Source organism: Malus sylvestris, chromosome 9 (assembly GCF_916048215.2).
Source record: "Malus sylvestris chromosome 9, drMalSylv7.2, whole genome shotgun sequence".
NCBI classification, from domain to species: Eukaryota; Viridiplantae; Streptophyta; class Magnoliopsida; order Rosales; family Rosaceae; genus Malus; species Malus sylvestris.
In genome coordinates, this window is record NC_062268.1 from 28,393,999 (window position 1) to 28,412,900 (window position 18,902).

Below are 18,902 nucleotides of genomic sequence, written 5' to 3' on the forward strand. Positions count from 1 at the left end.
TAGATGTGGATGCAAAACTCCAAATTCCGATGCCGATGCCGATGTCGATGCTGATGCCAACTTCCGAACAAACAAACAAAAAATCCAACCAAAATTTTTTTCCTTTTGCTCGCGTGGGCCTCAAACAAGCAAACAATTTTTTCTTGTTTCTTCCTTTTTTTTTACTCCCCTGTTTTTCCTTCTTTTTTCCTTTACAGCAATACAGACTTGCGGATATTCTTGCAGGCTGCAGCGTTCAAAGGTGCAAAAGCAGAGTCACGGGACAAAAAACGAACGAACAATTTTTTTTCTTCTTGCAAACAATCAATACCAACTAACAATCTGAACACGAACGACAACGGAATCAAGCAAACAGATACCAACCCGAATCAGATTAAATCCCAAAGGATCAAACCTATTCTGATACCAAGTTGAATATCAGAGTGCGCAACGAATAAGACTAACAAAATAAGAATATTATTAAACAAACGAGAATGCCGAAACGGCTACAAAACCCTAAGAGACTACATTGTGAATGACTTGATTCTCAAACTAAATTACAAACAATATTTATAAAGAACTAAACCTAAGAAACCCTAACTTGGATGGGCTAGGCCTAAATCCTAAACTAACAAGCAAAACCCAAATACTAAAATAAACCTAAATACTAATATTTTCCAACAGCTAAGACCGTTTAGCGAAGTCGGCAGTTGGAGTCCATTTAGCGAAGTCGGTAGTCGGAGTCCGTTTCCCGTGTTCCGGTTACACAAAAAAATATCTTCTTGTGGATCCTATAAACTTACTTGGCAAATCCTAATTTGTCCCAAGAAAACGCCATTTTTTGTCCTTTTTAGACGTGGCACTTTTGCATAGACCACAACCCACAAGTCCAAAACATTTGCCGTGTGACTCGAAGTCCCAATTCTTGCCACATAAGGACAAAATAAATAATTTCTTTTAGGGGAGGACAAAATAAAATAATTAAAATGATAATAAAGGGTAATTCTTGGACCCCATTTTGTTCCGTATAAATGCTTTGCGGAAACAATTAGAAGTTTGAGTGAGATCGAAAGAAAATTCGGAAGCCCCAAAAACCCTAGATTCGATTCGCTATGGGTCTCGCTACTGAACGGGAGAACTTCGCTTACCTTGCCAAGCTCGCTGAGCAGGCAGAGCGATACGATGGTTAGGGTTCCTCCCTTATTTCTTTCGTACATTTTTGTATTTCTGTTTCACACTGAGTGTGATTATTTATCTGGAGTTTCATTTTATTTTTAATCTCTTAATTTTGCAAATTTAGTGTTTGGTTGGTGAGAAAGTGAGGGAAATGGGAGTCTTTCGTTTAATTTTATGGTTTAATGCTGATGATTGGAACTAGGAATCAATCAAATACTCAGTTATTGCTGTATAAATCTTCGGTGCATTCGATTTCTTGGTATTGTCTTTTTTTTTTTTTTTTTTTTTTTTTTACTTCTTTGATTTGATACAAAAACTTACTGCTACAGAAAGTGTTTGTTGTTTTTCTTTTGATGGAAACTAAAGCAGTAACCCAGGCTAAGTAATGTATGTATTGAATTTGGGTTAGGTTGAGTAAATCAGTGAGTAATTTTTAATATCGTTATCTTTGGTTGTTTCAATCAAAAGATGCAATTTTTAGAGATAAACCTTTACTCAACCTTTTATTTTCTAGAAGTGCATCTCGGGTTGTGACACATGATTATTTGTCGCTCTCTGACCTAACCGATTAACATAGTTCATCGATTTCCATTCTAAGTGTTCAAAATTTTAATTAGAACTCTAATTTCAATTTTGACCAAGTAATTGTTTTAAGCAAGTCATATTGCTTCAAAACTCAAACTGAACCTACCTGTATCTGCTTATTCCAGATTTAATAGAGCAATTGCTCCCCTCTCTGTAACATGGTTCTGCCTTGTTGAAAAGTGTGGGTCCTTTTACTGGACCATAAATCTAATATAAGATGTTGTTTGTGATTTCTTTGCTAAATTTTAACAGAGATGGTTGATGCAATGAAGAAGGTCGCAAATCTTGATGTTGAATTGACGGTTGAAGAGAGAAACTTGCTCTCTGTTGGGTACAAGAATGTTGTTGGTGCTCGTCGCGCATCATGGAGGATCCTATCATCTATTGAACAGAAAGAGGAAGCAAAAGGAAATGAGATTCATGTGAAGCAACTCAAGGAGTATAGACGGAAGGTTGAATCAGAGCTCTCAACCATTTGTAGTGATATCATGGCAGTGATCGATGAGCATCTCATTCCTTCAGCTACAGTTGGTGAATCAACTGTTTTCTATTATAAGATGTGAGACTATGTTTTTCAAAACCCAAGAGATATTATTTATTTATTTGTTCTTCTATTGTTTTTGAAATGGGCATCATGAAGGTAAATAAATGTTAACATGAAAATAATTTGGTAATAGGAAAGGAGATTATTATAGGTATCTTGCAGAATTCAAGAGCGGTGACGATAAAAAAGAGGCTGCTGAACAGTCAAAGAAAGCATACGAGGTTACTCTCTCTCTCTCTCTCTCTCTCTCTCTCTCTCATGATGATGCTCTCAAATTGTTGTTTCATGGCTGTTACTGTTGTTCTATCTGCCAAGGTCCTTTTTCTTTTCCCCTATTGCTTATACACTGCAGGGTTGGCACAATTTCTTTTCTGCAAAAAACGGCATCTTAGGTTTTCATGCTCTATTAACACTGGCACTGGAAAATGTTTATTTATCTTAAAATTGATGCCTTTGCAGACTGCCACCACTACTGCTGAGGTCGAGTTGCCTTCCACGCATCCCATCCGTTTGGGTCTGGCTCTGAATTTCTCAGTCTTCTATTATGAAATCATGAATGCTCCAGAAAGGTTTGTAGGATGCTATTTTGAGATTGATTACTGTTATGTTTATCTCAAAATTCCCTTCTTTTGATGTGGATACTGTTTTTCAGTGCTTGCCACCTTGCAAAGATGGCTTTTGATGAAGCTATTGCTGAGCTTGACTCTTCGAATGAGGAGTCATACAAAGATAGCACCTTAATCATGCAGCTTTTAAGGGACAACCTCACATTGTGGACTTCTGACCATCCAGAAGATGGAGGTAATAGCAATAATAATTTCAGGAGTTAATGATGCACATAATTCCCATCTGTATGAAAGTTCAGAGGATTAGTTTCTTTTATTAGATTAGTCCCCCTCCCTCTTTATTTTCCTTTCCGCCCATTTCAGGATTTGCTTCAGTATATACTACGCCTTCATTTGACTGGATTTTAAATATAATTGTGTTTCTAGGCTTTCTTGTTGATGCATTTATAAAGTTACATGCTGTTACCATTCTTATGCTTGTGATGTGTGTTTGCCTACTTTTGAACTATCTTGTTAGAGGGAAAATATTCGCATTGGCTGGAGTCTTGTCCACTATTGTAGAGTAATGACATGAAAGGTTGCATAAGCTCGTTGAGAAACTATGTTTTTTACTATTAACTCATATTTTTCAAGATACATCACCTTAGAATGGTCCTAAATGTGATGGCTTGGAATACTGGTATAATTTGGCTCCTTTCCTTCTTTTAGAACTCCTGGGTTTTTGCATCAAAGGAGAGAAATAAATAGGTAGTGGAAGAATTTTCTAAAACTCAATGCCCATCCGAGACCTAGATCATATTTCAATTATTTCTATCAGAGATGATATCTCCATTTTATGCTTATGGAATTGATGTCTATGGATTCTTTGATTCAAATACTCTTCAAAGGAATTGTTTCTTTTATTCATTTAGACCGAATTTGATAATCTGCTTTTGGTTGTTAGTTACGGAAAAATGTTTTCTGCTGACAAATAAGTTGTCACAATTATCATTGGGCCAATATAAGTGTGCAGGTGCTGTCCTTCAGAGAGTGTTTTTTTCTGCAACTCACCAGTTGCTCAGACCCAACGAAACCAAATTGTAATGGAAAAGAAATAAAGTCAAATATGTAGTTCTTGCAGGACTTATGCAAACAAATTAACAAGTTTATTTTAGTACAGGCAGTGGTTTCTTTTTTCATTTTAGATTCTAGGATCACATTAGCTTTTTTATAGTTGATTTTGAGGAATCTTGTTGGGTTTAGAAACGTGTATGTAGCAAAACTTTTGTATTTATGAAACTTGCCTGGTTGTTGGGTGGGTTTCGTCTCAGATGTTTTACGTTGTATGCCTTGCTTCTTGACAATCAAAAGTTTATGTCTCTAATTATGTCTTAGTGGAGGCGGTTTCATAACAAAACAAGTTTTCAGCAAGCACTTTATATAAGAGCCCCCTCCAATCTTATTATATGATATCTTTCATTTAGTAAGTAAAATTAATCATGCATTTATAATTTACATTCAAAGAATTGGGTTTATTCATTTTACAAATGATATCTAGAGTTGAGCAAAATGTTATCTAACGTTTGATTGTTCTCTGTGTGCATTTAGATGAAATGCAATGATCCTGTTTGTTTTGTAGTTCGTTATGTGAATCATCTTTAATACTTATTATTGCTCTCATATTTCTGCCACAGAGGATTCCCAAAAGGTGAATGGCAATGCCAAGGTTGGCGAGTTGGAAGAGGCAAACTCACAGATTTCTTAGCTGTTTGTGAGTAATATTGATGTACGACTACTTTGCTCTTTTGTTTACATGGCAGTGATTTAGGTGGCATCTTAGGATATGCTCTGTGTATTATGGACCAAGGACGGGCCTGAGTCTGATTTACTTTGGTGCTGAACAAATTCAGGCGTTCATTGTTTGCCGTTTTATTTTGTAGTTATTCTCTTCTTTTTCCCCCTTCATTGAGTTGAGTCCGATGTTATGTGGTGTGGTTTATAATCGCATTGTATCCGGATGTAGTCCTATCTGCTTTGCACTAACTTTTCCTACTCGTTTATGTTGGACGGAGCGTGGAGGATTAACCAGTTGCTTAGGGTGACTTTCTGTTTTGGTGAAAATGCCGTAGCCCAGAGGGAGGATTTTGTACTCGTGTGTAGTTTGTTTCACTGTTGCTATAGCCTTTTATGTACGGTGTTGAATCTGTGATATGAAAAGTCTACCCGTTCTTCTTGCTCCATGTTCCTTACTTTGTTGTCGTGTTTATAGTTGTAGTGACTAGTGAGAAACAATAAAGATTGCTTGCCATAGAAGAATTGGGGGAGTATTGGAAGAACTAGAGCTCACATGGGTCGCCTCTGAAGGCGGCGTACGCTAGTTTTGTTGGTCTCCACCGAGTTTTGAGCATCGAACGAGTAAACCCTAAACCTATGTGTTTGAACCCCCATACCACCGATACTTGCATTAGTCCTGTCAATGCTGTCCTTGTCGTCGAGCACTCAAATGGCGTAAGCTGTGGAGTTTTATGCTAGTGATTCTGTGATGCTTGAACAGGTCTATGCATCCTAGTGGTAGAAAAAGCTCTGGTTTGGAGTGGGGTTTGTGATAAAGAATGGATTCGTGCGTCCACGATGTTGTTGTATCGACATGCTTTTCATATATTCCCAAAGTTTATGGAACGATTGAGTCCAATCCAAATCCGAATGGAGGACTTTAACTTTCACGCTGGACTTGTATTGCTGTCTGCTTCATACAACAGTTGCCTATTTGTTTTCTTGTTAATTAATCCACTGGTTTTGTTGATTAATCAAGATTTGAATACAATGGAATCAATTGGCATAGCAAGCCAGCCACCTACATTCTTGTTTAAAACAAAACGCCAACTCTTTGTGAGTTTTGTTCGTATTTATTGTACTTATGTGCAAATTTACATGATTTAATATAGAGAACTTTAATGAAAAGCTTCTAATACTGTTTACTTTAACGAAAAATCATATTTTTTATACTAAAAAGTTAATTCTTGTACTATTCACTTTATCATTTATTTTGTCCTTATCGTTAAAATTCAAAGTTTTCGAACTCTTTTTATTAGTTTTCCTTGGTAATATTTGCTAATCACAAACACTTCATCTATATCTTCTCAATTTTAACCAACTTGCTTTTAGGGGTGTACGCAATTAAGATTTTAAGAAATTTTAATAGATTTATAAATCCATGGATTTTGATTGAGTTTAATTGATCTGTAGATATTCTATGTAAGATTTTGATTTAATTCCCTTGAAATCTCAGGGGGAGAGGTGAGATTTGTTAATGCTTAAAATACATCATGAAATCTCTCTCATTCCCTCAAATTCCCGAACTTTAAAAAAAAAAATTAAAATCAATTCTTAATTGAATACACATGAAATGTGATAAACTTTTCCAAAATAATAATTAAATACACCCGGATTTTTAAGGATTTTAATAATCTATCTTAAAATCTTGATTAAAATACCCCTAGGATTCATTAAAAGAATTAAAATTTCTCAAAACCCTAATTGAATACACCTAATGATAATGGTCCCAAGTTCGGATTCCCATCCCCTTCCTACATTGACCTAAACAAACAATCTCAAACGTGGCTCTACTTATAATCTTGGTGTTAGCATTGTATTTGTTGTCCTAATAACGACATGGTTTTTACTTTATACAAACATTAGTGGAAAGGAGGGAATTGAACATTTAGTGTAGACGGCAGTCGCTTTCAGGTCTTGTACGCATACGACATTGTTTACTTGTTTTTTTTTATTTTTTTATTTTAAAGGAGGGATAATTGGTGGCAAGCCACAGTTATTCATTATTTTTTGAAGCTAAAAAGACTTACAAAGACATTTCAGCCTCCATGACCACAAGTTTAGCTTCCACAACGACATTGTTTACTTGGTTCAACTACAATTTACAACACAAGAGAAAGCAAGCGAGAGAGAGAGAGAGAATCTGAAACTCTGAAATTATTTCTTCAATTTGCACTGAATTCTCAGCACAATGGCATTCGAATGAATGCTCATCTTTTTTTACACCCAAAAGTTAATTGGGGGTTAAGTAAATTTAATTACAATTAACAATCTGGCCTCCCCTTGTGCATATTTATATACTTGGATACTTGAACACTGGAAAACCAGTTCCAATTCCAATTCAATCCTTGTTTTTTCACTTGTCTCACTACCAATACCAATACACCAATATTACCAATATACCAATATTACCATGAACTGCTGTGGGTGTGAGTGCAACAATGCAGCCACAGAGACCCCAAAACCCAAGATTTTGGCTGTTATTTTTGATTTGGATGGCACCCTTTTGGACACAGGTCTCAAATTTCCTCCCCTCCCCACTTGTTCTTGTTTTTTTCTTTTTTCTTAATTTTCAAACTCTTAACTCATTAGTGTGTGTTTGTGTGTGTGAATGTGGCTCAGAGCAGGCAACAAAGGGCGTTTTCGAGGAATTCTTGGCTCGCCATGGCAAAGTTTTGGACACGGAAAGGGAGGAGAAGAAGAGGTTGGGGATGACACTCAAAGACTCGGCAGCTTCGGTTGTTGAGGACTATCATCTTCCATTCACCCCTGATCAGTTTGTCCAACAAATCATCCCCATGTACCAAGAAAAGTAAGTCTCACTCTTGCCTCTATTCCGTACATATTACTTATATTCCTACCGAATTAAGATGCTAAGCGCTTTTGGACGATCTTGTGCCATTTACATGTTGCCACTCAATTAATTGTTGTTAACACATTTGCAAAAAAAATGTGATACTTTTAGGTGGATGTACGCAAAAGCTCTACCTGGTGCTAATCGCCTTATCAAACACTTCCATGACCATGGAGTACCTATAGCTCTTGCTTCAAACTCCTTACGAGAATACATAGATGCAAAAATCTCTCACCATCGAGGTTTGTACAATTTTCCTCACTGTTAACAATAACCAGTGTTATATCTTTGTGCTAAGCTGGCAATTAATTGACGAGACAATGTGTTGCCGCGTTTGTCCTACTACTTTACGGCTATTTTCTGAATTACGGTCTTTAATAAGGCTAGCTGAAGCTGATTCAATTGATACTGAATCTACTGCTTCCAAACCAGTCAGAAAACTTATTCTTGTCGAAATTTACTTGGCGAATAAGTGTTCCACATCAGTTGTTGTTGTTGTTGTTTATGTATTCCTTGATCCAATTTTTCTGATTACCTATCGTTCTGCGTTATTCTCATACAAGTATCTGTGAAACATAATGGATGACCTGTGATGCCTCTGTTTGTTATTAATCTGTTTAATCATATGTATACCATAGGTTGGAAGGAACTGTTTTCAGTAATTCTTGGCAGTGACCAGGTTAAAGCGGGGAAGCCCTCTCCATATTTGTAAGTGAATTCACAGAAAATACAAGGCTTCCTTGGACGCATACGGAAATTTGGAACTCCCCATCCCTTTTTAACCTAGAAAACGTTCAAAGACCTGATCAATTTCATGCCAAGAAGAAAGTATCCCTCGCATACATTGTACTTTCCTTTTCACCGATGCTAATATAGTTTCCAAATTGTTTATAGATTTGAAGAGGCAGCGAAGCAAATGGGTGTGGATGCTGTTCACTGCCTTGTGATTGAAGACTCATTGTAGGATCTGATCACAAACATATACATCTGAACTTAAATTTGTCTCATTTTTATCAATAGTCTATCATGTTTCCCTGTCTGCCAAGAAAAGTTGGTATACATGGATATATGCAATGCCGATGTATTTAAGCATGTGCCGCCAGGGTATTTGTGTGTATAATCAATGTATTTTAACAGGGTTGGTGTTAAAGCTGCCAATGCTGCCGGAATGGAGGTAGTGGCTATTCCATCCCGTGGTGAAGCTGCTGGTTCTTCCTCCCTTGCAGATACTGTGCTTCATTCTCTTTTGGAGTTTCAACCTGAGCATTGGGGCCTGCCTCCATTTGAGGACTGTACGTCTCTCACCTCTCATTGTTTGCGTGTATTTGTCCGTAGGGCCTTCCTTCCCTGTTAAATATTTTCTTGATTCATTTTTGCAGGGGTAGATAAGGCACTGCCTATTGAACCAATTTATTTTAGTGGTCTCTATGTCAATGGGTTTGTCTGTGAAGTCACAGGTTAGTGTAACGTTTTATTCTTGAACGATGGAATATATTTTTCAAGTTCTTGACAGGTGGCTTTTTAAGTCCTCTGTCAAATCCCAGGGCCCAACCCTGGACAGGCGCCGGTGGAAACTGCCAAGCTGGAGTACGGTTGATGAGGCAGTTCTAGTTAATTGCATCCACATTTTCATGGTTGAAGATTTGTGGAAATTTGTATTTATTCTAATGTGCAGTCCACATATCAGGGGATGGAAGATCTGCTCTCCCGGACCAAGTTTGGGGAGTTTTCTTTGGTTGGGCTGTAGCTGTAGCTGATATGCAGAAGACCTACAGGGTAGTGGTTGGCATTGGATTGGATCGCAACAGTTCTCCTGATAAAAACATTGTGAGCAATCTACCTTAAATTCTTAATCAATTTAGCTTCATCTGTTTATTAATTTTGGTAATTGGTATCCGTTGAAAGAAACGAGCTTACCAATTGATTATAAATCGACTGTTTTTCGTTCTTGCAACTTACCGAAAACAAGTTATTTATGCATTGATCCTGTCAGTTCCATATTGATGATAATCTTTTTATCCTTTGATGTAGCAATTACATGTAGTTGATGGAAACAATTGTTGTATATCCAATCAGCAAATGAAACTGCTACTTGTCGGCTACATCCGGGAATCATATACAAAGGTAACAGCAAATTTTCAAAGATGAAGTAAAACTGATGAAAGATACTACAGGAAGTCATATAGTTTATGCACTTCCCTGTGTCACTTTGTGGAGGAGTGCCTTATCGTAACTTAAATCAATGCAACCGAACGCAAGATGTCCGAAAAATGTATGCTCGTAAATCATCTAAGCAAAACGACGCATGTGTTGCAGGAAGTTTCATCAATGGATGCAGAAACACTCGAGGAATGTAAGTCGATTGCAAGTGCTTCACTCGATCTGCCAATATTTAGTCACCATGGTTGTGTGCCTCTGTATCCACCACAACCTTTTTCTGTGGAAGACATGATTGCCAGTGATGAGATAGAACAATGCTGACTTATTCCAGCATTTTGTTTGCACAGGAAAGTGATTATGTACTGAATAAACTTTGATCACGATACATTTACGAACTTTGCTTTGCTGTATAATGGCCTCTTGACAAGCACTGCCTAGTGCCCAGCACTCAAAACATTAATCAATCAATAAATTAATACAACGTTAAATACTTGTTTGGTCACTTCGCAAGTTAATCTCATTCTCTGAATTGTTAATTTTTTAGGCCTTCATACAAAAGGTCACAAATCGAACATCGTTTAATCCATCTGTTTTGCTGTAACATTGCATAATTTATCGAAAATATTGTGTTCGTTTATTTATTTTCTTTACGAAATGAAAATGGGGAAGCATTAAAAGTGGTGTTGGTTTTTTACTAATTGTCCAAACCAAATTTCCAAATGTTACTTTATGGGTTTAACTTCCCTACTGGGTTAGAAATACCCGATTGAGACCCAAGTTAATGGTGCGTTTACTAATCCGTAATCAAATTGAGATGAATCAGATTGAGGAGGAATTGAAATGAGGTGGAATCAAAATCAGATTCATGTTGAAATTGTTTACTAAAACTGTCTGGAATCGGAATACAATTCCATAAAGCTGTTTACTAATTCAGCAGAATCGGAATATAAACCAGTATGATTACTAAAATGCCCTTATCCCAAATCAAATATTTTATATACTTTTTTTTAATAAAATTTGATATAGTATATAATAGTAACAAATTGATTCTGCATTGAGTAACAAACTGATTCTGCATGAAGTAACAAACTAATTCTGCATTGAGTAACAAAATGATTCTGCATGTATTTACAGAGTTACTTTATATCGATTGAATTTACTCTAGGTGGACTGAATTAATCAACTAACCGTTCCAGAACGTTAAGATATTGTAGCGTGAAAAGGGAAATAATAGTCTAGGGTTAAAAGGATAATCTTTGAAATAATGAAAGTAAGTGAGGGCATAAAGGGAAAAAAGTTAGTATTCTGATTCCCCAAGCCATCCGGAATCCAAATACCTCCTTTATCTTAGGAATCCAAATCAACCAAATATTGGAATTGGATTCCAAAATTTGTGTGGGACCCACTAAATTTTGATTCCTCTAGATTTAGTAAACACCGGAGTATACCGTAATCGGAATTCAATTCCGTTTCTTGATTCCGATTACCCTTACGTAAACGTGCCATAAAGTTTTAATGTCAGCCGTTAGGATTGAAGCAATGTTTTAAATATTTTCAAAATATTTTTTCGGATAATTGTCAAACATATTCTATATTTCCGGACAAAATCAAGAGGATTTCAAAGATATTTTGGTAAAAAAGGTGACAAAACTTTGGTGAATTTTCCAAACGCATTTGATCTTTAATAAAAAAAATCTTGAACACTTATACATTCTTCGCACAAACATATCGTTTTGGGATTTTTGGCTCCTCAACTCTCCCGCCCAAAGTTTCCACTTTTGCCTCTCACAATCGAAATAACATTTTTAAATTTTAATCTAATTTTCTAACCTCTCTCTCTCTCTCACGCATTTTGGAAGTCGGCAGTTGTGACAATAAAATCTGAAAAATCTCCCTCTCAATCTATTTGGCGCATGAAAATTTCACTTTTCAGAATTTAGAAGTAGAAACCCACCTACCGCCACCGCGCAAACCCAAAGCATTACAAATATGCCCAGCACCACCACCACCATACTCAACCATCCATTCTTCCCGTTCAATACCAAACACTTTCTCTCTTAACTCTCTCAACGTTTTGTTTAATGGGGGCCGCCTCCGTCGCCAACGCCATCGCCTGCCGTGACGGCGACCACAATAACAAAGAGAACATACCTCCAACTCCAACTCCAATTCCGTTGTCTGCAACTGCAAAGGCAATGCTGACCAACGCAGTTTCTGAGGATAGCAAGAAATGTAATAAAATGAGGCTGAGGAGGAGGCGAATGAGGAAGCCTCTTGCCGATATTACCAACCTCTATGTCTGCACCAATTCCGTTCAACTGCCAAGCCGGACATCTCTTTCTTTGTCTTCCTCCTCCGTCTCCACACCCGCCTCAATTTCTACAAAAAGAAAGTCTCTTCTTCCAGTCGCCAGCTCCAACTCCAAGTCTCTGAGGATGGGTTTCAGATAATGAACTTTGCCTGTGTCACCACGTCACTGTGTTTCTTACAAATTTTCCTTCTTTTTCTTGTTTCTCTATCAAAATGTTATGCTCTGGGGGTTGATTCCTCTTCAATCTCACCATAATAATCAAATTCAAAGAACAAATAATAATTTATACAAAGAAAGAAACGCAGTTTGTCATTTCCCACGCTTAGGGGTTACGGCTGTTCATGATCCGATCCAATCCAATCAGCCCAAACGTACCAATTTCATCCAATTCAATCACATTTTTATCGGTTTTGGTATTTGGCGAATTGGGTTAGATGCTAACTTCCGAAATCAATATAATTGAATCGAATGGCAGATTTGGTTGAGAGAATCCAGCTGAGAATATTTGGGTTAGACCCTAACGACCCCAACCAAATCGAGCCAAACTTATCAACATTAGGTTGGTTTATTTAGTACAATTCCCTCATGAAGTTTTGTCAAAACTGAATTTTATCAAACCTTTATATCGTTATTTGTTTAATTATGACATTGGGATGAAACCGACCTGATTTGGAACAGATTTCGGGTACACGGTTCGGTATACAAGTATTATAATGTAAGTGGTTAATACTTAAAAAACAAAAAGTTTCCAACCACCTAAATTATGATCGAGCAGTGTTCCCAGCACACTAAAAATTACTCTAAATCCTAAACATATTCACTTCTATCGAGGATGATTACATTTGATAATTGATTATGGCGCCAATTAAGATAAAAAAAATGGAGCCAAATATTTACTTGGATGACATGTTTTGATTTGGCGGCTCCTTCCTTCCTTCCACTCCCTCCCCGCCCAAAGTGAGAACTTGTAATTTTGTACCATTGCCCAATTGGCGGTCGGTTGAACTCGGGAGTTCAAACTTTTTCCAACCTTTTGGTGTGATCCCTCCAAACCCACAAATATTACAAATAGCTCACTTCTTCCTTCCTTCCCTCGTCACAGCAGCACCACCACCAACTCATTCGTAATGGAGGAGGAGGCGGCGGCCATTGGTATTCTCAACAACAAAGAGAACATCCTTTCTCCTCCCGTTCCAACTTAACCACCTGCACAATCCTCAGGTGTGGGGTTTTACCACAAAAGACATCGATGTTAATTAGAGTGGGGTAATACTATTTAAACCCCTTTGGTTTTCTTGCACCCACCGATGTGGGACTTTAACAGGTATTCTCAACAACAAAGAGAACATCCCTCCTCCTCCCGTTCCCACTCCGGCGGCAACTGCAAAGCCAAGGCCATCTTCCAAGAAGAAATTATATAATAGCAAGATGAGATTGAGGAGGAAGCCTCTTGCTCTACAATATCTACAACGCTTCACTTCCATCTCATCTTCCGATCACCAGCGCAACACCAAATCCAAATTCCAGGAAAAGAAAAGCAATCGCGGTTCGGGAGGAGGAGGAGGTTCAAGTAGTCACCTGCAGGAGCAGCTCCAACCAACTCCAAGTCTCTGAGGATGGATTTCAGATGATCTACTTTGCCTCTGTCTCTGTGTTTGATGCAAATTACAATTAACATCCTATTCTGCTCTTCGTACCAGAAAATCAAAATGAAATGCAAATTTATATGAATAAATACACAATTCTTTTCTCCCTTTTTGTTGCTATTTCTCAAGTTATGGTATGATATATATATATATATATATATATATATATATATATATATATATATATATATTAGGGATTACCCTTTCTATTTCTTTTTTTTACTTATTTTTTGCAATATCCCGGAATCCGAACTTCATCTCACTTTCTTTGAAACTCAATATTGGCTCTACTTTAGCAGAAAACCTGTCTATTCCGTCAAAATGAGGTTAAATGTGTTGACGTGGAAGGAATACTTCTTATGTGGCTTTCATTTGGCCGATGGGAGAAGGGTATTTTGGTCAAATCGACTGACATTTCTGGGGAGTTTGCTTAGAGCACCTCCAGCGGGGGAGGTTGCTCGGGGGCTGTGGATCAAACAGTAGCAAATTGCTGGGGGGATGAGCTCCAGCGTATGGAAGCCCGAGCAACAGGCAAGGCCCGAGGAGCAGGCCCGTCGAGGATTGCCAGCCCGAGAGCCCGAGGGTTGCGTCAGGCGCGTGCGTTTCACGGGCGCGTGGGCGCGAGTCGTCCGACAAAAAAACAGGGCTGGGGCCCGCGATTTCAGTTTTGAAAAGTAACCGTTGGGGAAGCCACGTGGCTTCCCCATGTCTGTTCGATTGAAACGGTCATATTTTATGGACCGTTGGATTTCCAACGGTAAAAAACATTTAAAAATCTCATTTAATTTCATCCGTTTGATCTAAAATCAACGGTTCACGTTATTAGGCTTTGTAAATTATATATAAAAAAAAAGAAAAAACTGTTTAAAAATCTAAAATGTTACCGTTGTGACACGTGGCACAATCTGGAGTGTTGGAATTTAAATTTTTTTAAATCCAATGGCAAAGATTAATTAGGTGAATAAAAATTTAAAAAAAATGTAAAAAAATTCTTAAAAATCCATCACCAATAATTGTCTTTTCAGATAATGACACGTGCCTTGACACAACGATTAAAAATCTTATCGGAAATCCATCACCAATAATTTTCTTTGCGGATAATGACACGTGGCGCAACGAGAACGATTAAAAATCTTATCCGAAATAACAAATATAATTATTTTGAATTATTTTATAAATACAAAAATACAAAAATTTTATTGCTATTGGCTTTTCGGATAATGACACGTGGCGCAACGAGAACGATTAAAAATCTTATCCGAAATTACAAATAAAATTATTATGTATTATTTTATAAATAAAAAAATACTAATATTTTATTGCCAATTGCCAGGGCTATTCAGTGCAGGGGTGGAGATGCAAAAGGCAATTGCCAGGGGAATGCACTATTTATTAAGGGCAGTTACTGTTCACTAGGTGGATTAAATAGTGAATTGCCTGGGGGGAGGGCTCCTACACTGGAGTTGCTCTTAAGTGCTTACCGACCCAGTTTCAAAGTTTTCTCAAGTTGGTGGTCTTTGGCATCATCTTTCTGGTTTGCTGGGTCCATATTCCGCACTCACAACACCATTTTAGCCTCCCTATTTATTCCTTGATCTCCACTTTCTTCTCCAAAAAGAAAATTAATCTCAGTTTATTACCCTGAAGTTTTTTTGTTTTCAACATTTGGTACATGAAGTTTTTTTCATTCAATCTGGTACCTAAAGCCATAATTCTGGGACACTTTCATGCATCTGTTAAGTTTTCCATTAGAAACTCGTTAACTAATGACGTGACAATAACTAGATGCTACGTGTCAATATGGAGCCACTTTGAATATTAAAAATACAAAAATACAAAAATACAAACAAACAAAAAAATCCCCATTCGTCTCCTTCCTCTTCCCCCTACACCCCTCCCTCTCTTCTCTCTTCTGCAACCCGCACCCCCTGCCTCCTCCCGTCTGCAACATCTTCCCCTTCGATAACCCACTCGCACGCATGCCCCAAAAAAAAAAAGCCTAATCCCAGACTTCCTTCGAAACCCGCTTGCAGCTTGCCGTCGAATAAGTCCCAGGACGCCGGCTGCTCTCTCAAAGACGCTTTGGTCTCCCACCGCCACCATGTCTCCTCCTCTTCTTTCGATTCCATGTCTCCTCCTGCTCTCCCGAATATATATCTGTCAAACACCATTCACAATTTCACAGCACCTCACAGTTCACAGCTGAAGCCAATTCCAATCAAACAAAAACAACAATTGAATCACATAATGCACAGATCATTACACCTTACACTAACATCAACAGATGCCAAAAACGCACAAACCAATTAACCTCTTGAAGACTAAATCCACAACCCAAAATATAATCAAACCATATGCCAAAACACACACAACCCATCAGGAAAAATCAGGTCTTCATGGATTAGGCATTTCAACAAACACATAACAGAGATCCATATCTTCACCAACAACAAAACCCATGTTACAGAATACCAAATTCTCAATAATCCCAGTATTAACGAAGAGAATATAAGCAACCGAGGTGTAATGATCTGTGCAACCAAGAAAATACAAGTTCTGATAACATTACTAACCTGCTCGATTTGATCATTCGCTGTCGAGATCCTCGACACCTGGGGATGAAAAAATGGGGATAAAATTGGAGCTAATAAAATTTTGGGGATTAGGGTTGGGTGTAGGTTAATCTGGGAGAGAGAAGGGAGGGGAGATGAAGAGGGTGGAGGAGAGGGAAAAGGTGGGTCGCGGAGGTGAAGAGGGAGGAGTGGGAGGGATAAGGGAGTCAGCATGAAGAAGGGAAGAGAAATGCATAAGGCTTTTTTTTTTTTATTAATTTTTAATTTTTAAATATCCACATGGTCTCAACTTGATACGTGATGTCTAATCATTATCCACGTGACGTCATGTCATCAACTAACAGAGGTTCTGATAGAAAAGTTAACGAATGTATGAGATTGTCCCAGAATTAAGACTTGAGGTATGAATCGTCATTGAACGGCGGCATCCGAGAGAAAGGAAGATCGGTTCTGATGGTTGGGTTTATGGCTGTGGGAGCGGAAGGGGTGGAGGAAGGGTGCAATGCGAGGAAGAGGAAGAAGAAGATGTGGACGAGAGTTGCAGTGTTGGAGAGAAAGAGGAAGAAAATGGATCTCATGGGTTTGTCTCTTTCCCAAACATTAGCCATGGCAATTTGGCTGGAAAAAGTTTGGAAAAGTGAGTGGGAGTTTGATTGCTGGGAAAATGCCGGTGAAGAAGTGAATATAAAGACTCTTTGGTCTTGACGTGGAAAGAAAACCCACGCGGCAGCTTCTGGTTGGATACAGTTTAATGTGCAACAATGCCAACTAGGACACAATTACTATATTACCCTTCATTTTGATAGTATAGTAGATGGAATACTACCAAATTAGGATGGAATTGAGGATATTGAGTTATAAAATGTTAAGTGGCGATATTTTTGTTTGAGAAAAAAAGTTAGATTAAATTCGAGTTTCATAATGTTAAGTGGTGATATTTTTGTTTGAGAGAGAGTGGGATTAAGTTCGAGTTCCGTGGATATCTCGTATACGAAAGCTAGCAGTTTGCCCTGTCAATCCTCCAAGGCCTAGATAACTAAATTTTCTTCCATGAACTATTTGTATCAATGGATTAGTTCAATCCACTTAAGGGCGGATAGATCGTCCACCCAATGTCGTTACCCACTTCTACTAAGGCTAAGCTCCCCATATTGTAGGGTAGATCTCAAAAGATATAAAAGATCTCCCTCCAAACCGTACATACGACTTTCATTGAATACAACTTTCCACATAATTTTATATGTATCAAAGAATAAGCCTTTCTTTTTACTCAACCGACCAATAAAAGGAGACAAATGCAATGCGAGTTGAGATATAGATCATGGAGTATTAACCTCAACAAAATCTGAGAGCACTTTGCTAGAATGCAAGAAACTTGAGGGTAATAATGATAAGATACCATAAATGGTTAAACAAATTAGTGTGTAGGAGTATGATTCTACTAGCTCAAAAGACCCTTGTTAAATGTTTGACACTTGTCACAAGATTAGATAGATTAGTTGAGGTGGTTATTGCTGTAAAAGCCTAGCTTGCAAGTCTAAAAGGGATATATATCAAACTAATTTTGCAAGGCAGGTTGTTAGAGAAAAACTATATTGTTGTGAATGAATACAAATACAGTTTCCATGTCATGCGTTGAAGGTTAGAACAAAGTTCTAATTACTGATATCAGCCAAGTATACGATCCCAGGTTTCCCTTTCATATGCCTAGAGCAACCACTCGTGCCACAAAGATGGATGCTCGGGTCACCACCCTTGAAGCTTCGAACTCCAAAATTAAAGAATCGGTCCAGAATCTCGCGCCCAAATGACCAAATTCATGGCGTCAATCGATACTACTCTCTCGTTAGTCGAATCTCGTTTTGTTACTATGGAAGAACAGGGCCGTGATCGTGTTGATTATGTGGGTCCGTCGAAATTGGGGGGCAATCCCATTGATTGGGAAGAAACCTTCAGTGATCAGAATCTTGATCCCAATCTTCCATTCTAGCGCCAAGATCAACAATTCCGCCATCAAGATTCTCAATTTTAGTTTCGTCAACCGCTAATCAAGCTTGAATTTCCAAGATTTGTTAAAGGTGACTATCCCTTAGCTTGGGTTTACAAGGCCGAACATTTTTTTGACTATTTTTCGATCCCCGATGATAGCAAGGTTCAATTGGCGTCCTTTCATTTGGACTGTCTCAAGAATTTTCCCCATTGGCCTGATTTTGTTAAAATTTTCTGTCATGAGTTCGGCCCTTTGGAATTTGAGGATTTCTCTGAAGCCTTGGTTCAATTGAAACAAACTGGGTTGGTTAAAGATTATAAAATACAGTTCAGACGTTTGGCTAATGGGACCCATGAGATTGCTCCATCGATGCTTAAGAGTTGTTTCATCAGGAGATTGAAGCTGGAGCTCCATCACGATGTCAAGCTTCTGTGGCCATTGGATGTTTATGAGACTCAGGCTATTGCCTTACAAGCAGATGCCAAACTTGCGGATTCTAAGGTTCGACCCTTCTCTAAAGCCCCAAATGTTTCTTGGCACAATTCGGTTGGCAGTAGGGTTACACCAGTCCATATAGATCCAGGTACTCCCAATTCTTCTTCTGTTAATTTTCCTAAGCAAAGCAATGTTAAGAAGGTGACATTTGAGGAAATTAGGGAACGCCAGAAAAAGGGTCTCTGTGATTATTGTCATGTGAAATGGTTTA

General features: G+C 38.0%; 3 protein-coding genes across 3 annotated transcripts; all 3 read left to right on the plus strand.

The window, feature by feature from the left end:
* Window positions 1–997: 997 nt before the first annotated feature.
* Window positions 998–5,063, plus strand: LOC126582878 (14-3-3-like protein D). The gene is made up of 6 exons (XM_050247108.1): window positions 998–1,164; window positions 1,993–2,299; window positions 2,418–2,505; window positions 2,744–2,853; window positions 2,937–3,085; window positions 4,524–5,063. Exons 1-6 carry the CDS (start codon window positions 1,092–1,094, stop codon window positions 4,592–4,594), a joined length of 798 nt encoding a protein of 265 aa, XP_050103065.1. The 5' UTR covers window positions 998–1,091; the 3' UTR covers window positions 4,595–5,063.
* A 1,869-nt stretch (window positions 5,064–6,932) lies between these two features.
* On the plus strand, window positions 6,933–10,178 carry LOC126634287 (bifunctional riboflavin kinase/FMN phosphatase-like). Its single transcript, XM_050304792.1, has 10 exons — window positions 6,933–7,178; window positions 7,285–7,474; window positions 7,628–7,758; window positions 8,155–8,224; window positions 8,411–8,476; window positions 8,654–8,808; window positions 8,896–8,973; window positions 9,204–9,343; window positions 9,548–9,640; window positions 9,833–10,178. The coding sequence occupies exons 1-10, from the start codon at window positions 7,076–7,078 to the stop codon at window positions 9,995–9,997; spliced, it is 1,191 nt and encodes a 396-aa protein (XP_050160749.1). The 5' UTR covers window positions 6,933–7,075; the 3' UTR covers window positions 9,998–10,178.
* A 1,423-nt stretch (window positions 10,179–11,601) lies between these two features.
* Window positions 11,602–12,250, plus strand: LOC126583385 (uncharacterized). Its single transcript, XM_050247729.1, has one exon. It carries the CDS (start codon window positions 11,758–11,760, stop codon window positions 12,124–12,126), a length of 369 nt encoding a protein of 122 aa, XP_050103686.1. The 5' UTR covers window positions 11,602–11,757; the 3' UTR covers window positions 12,127–12,250.
* Window positions 12,251–18,902: the final 6,652 nt, after the last annotated feature.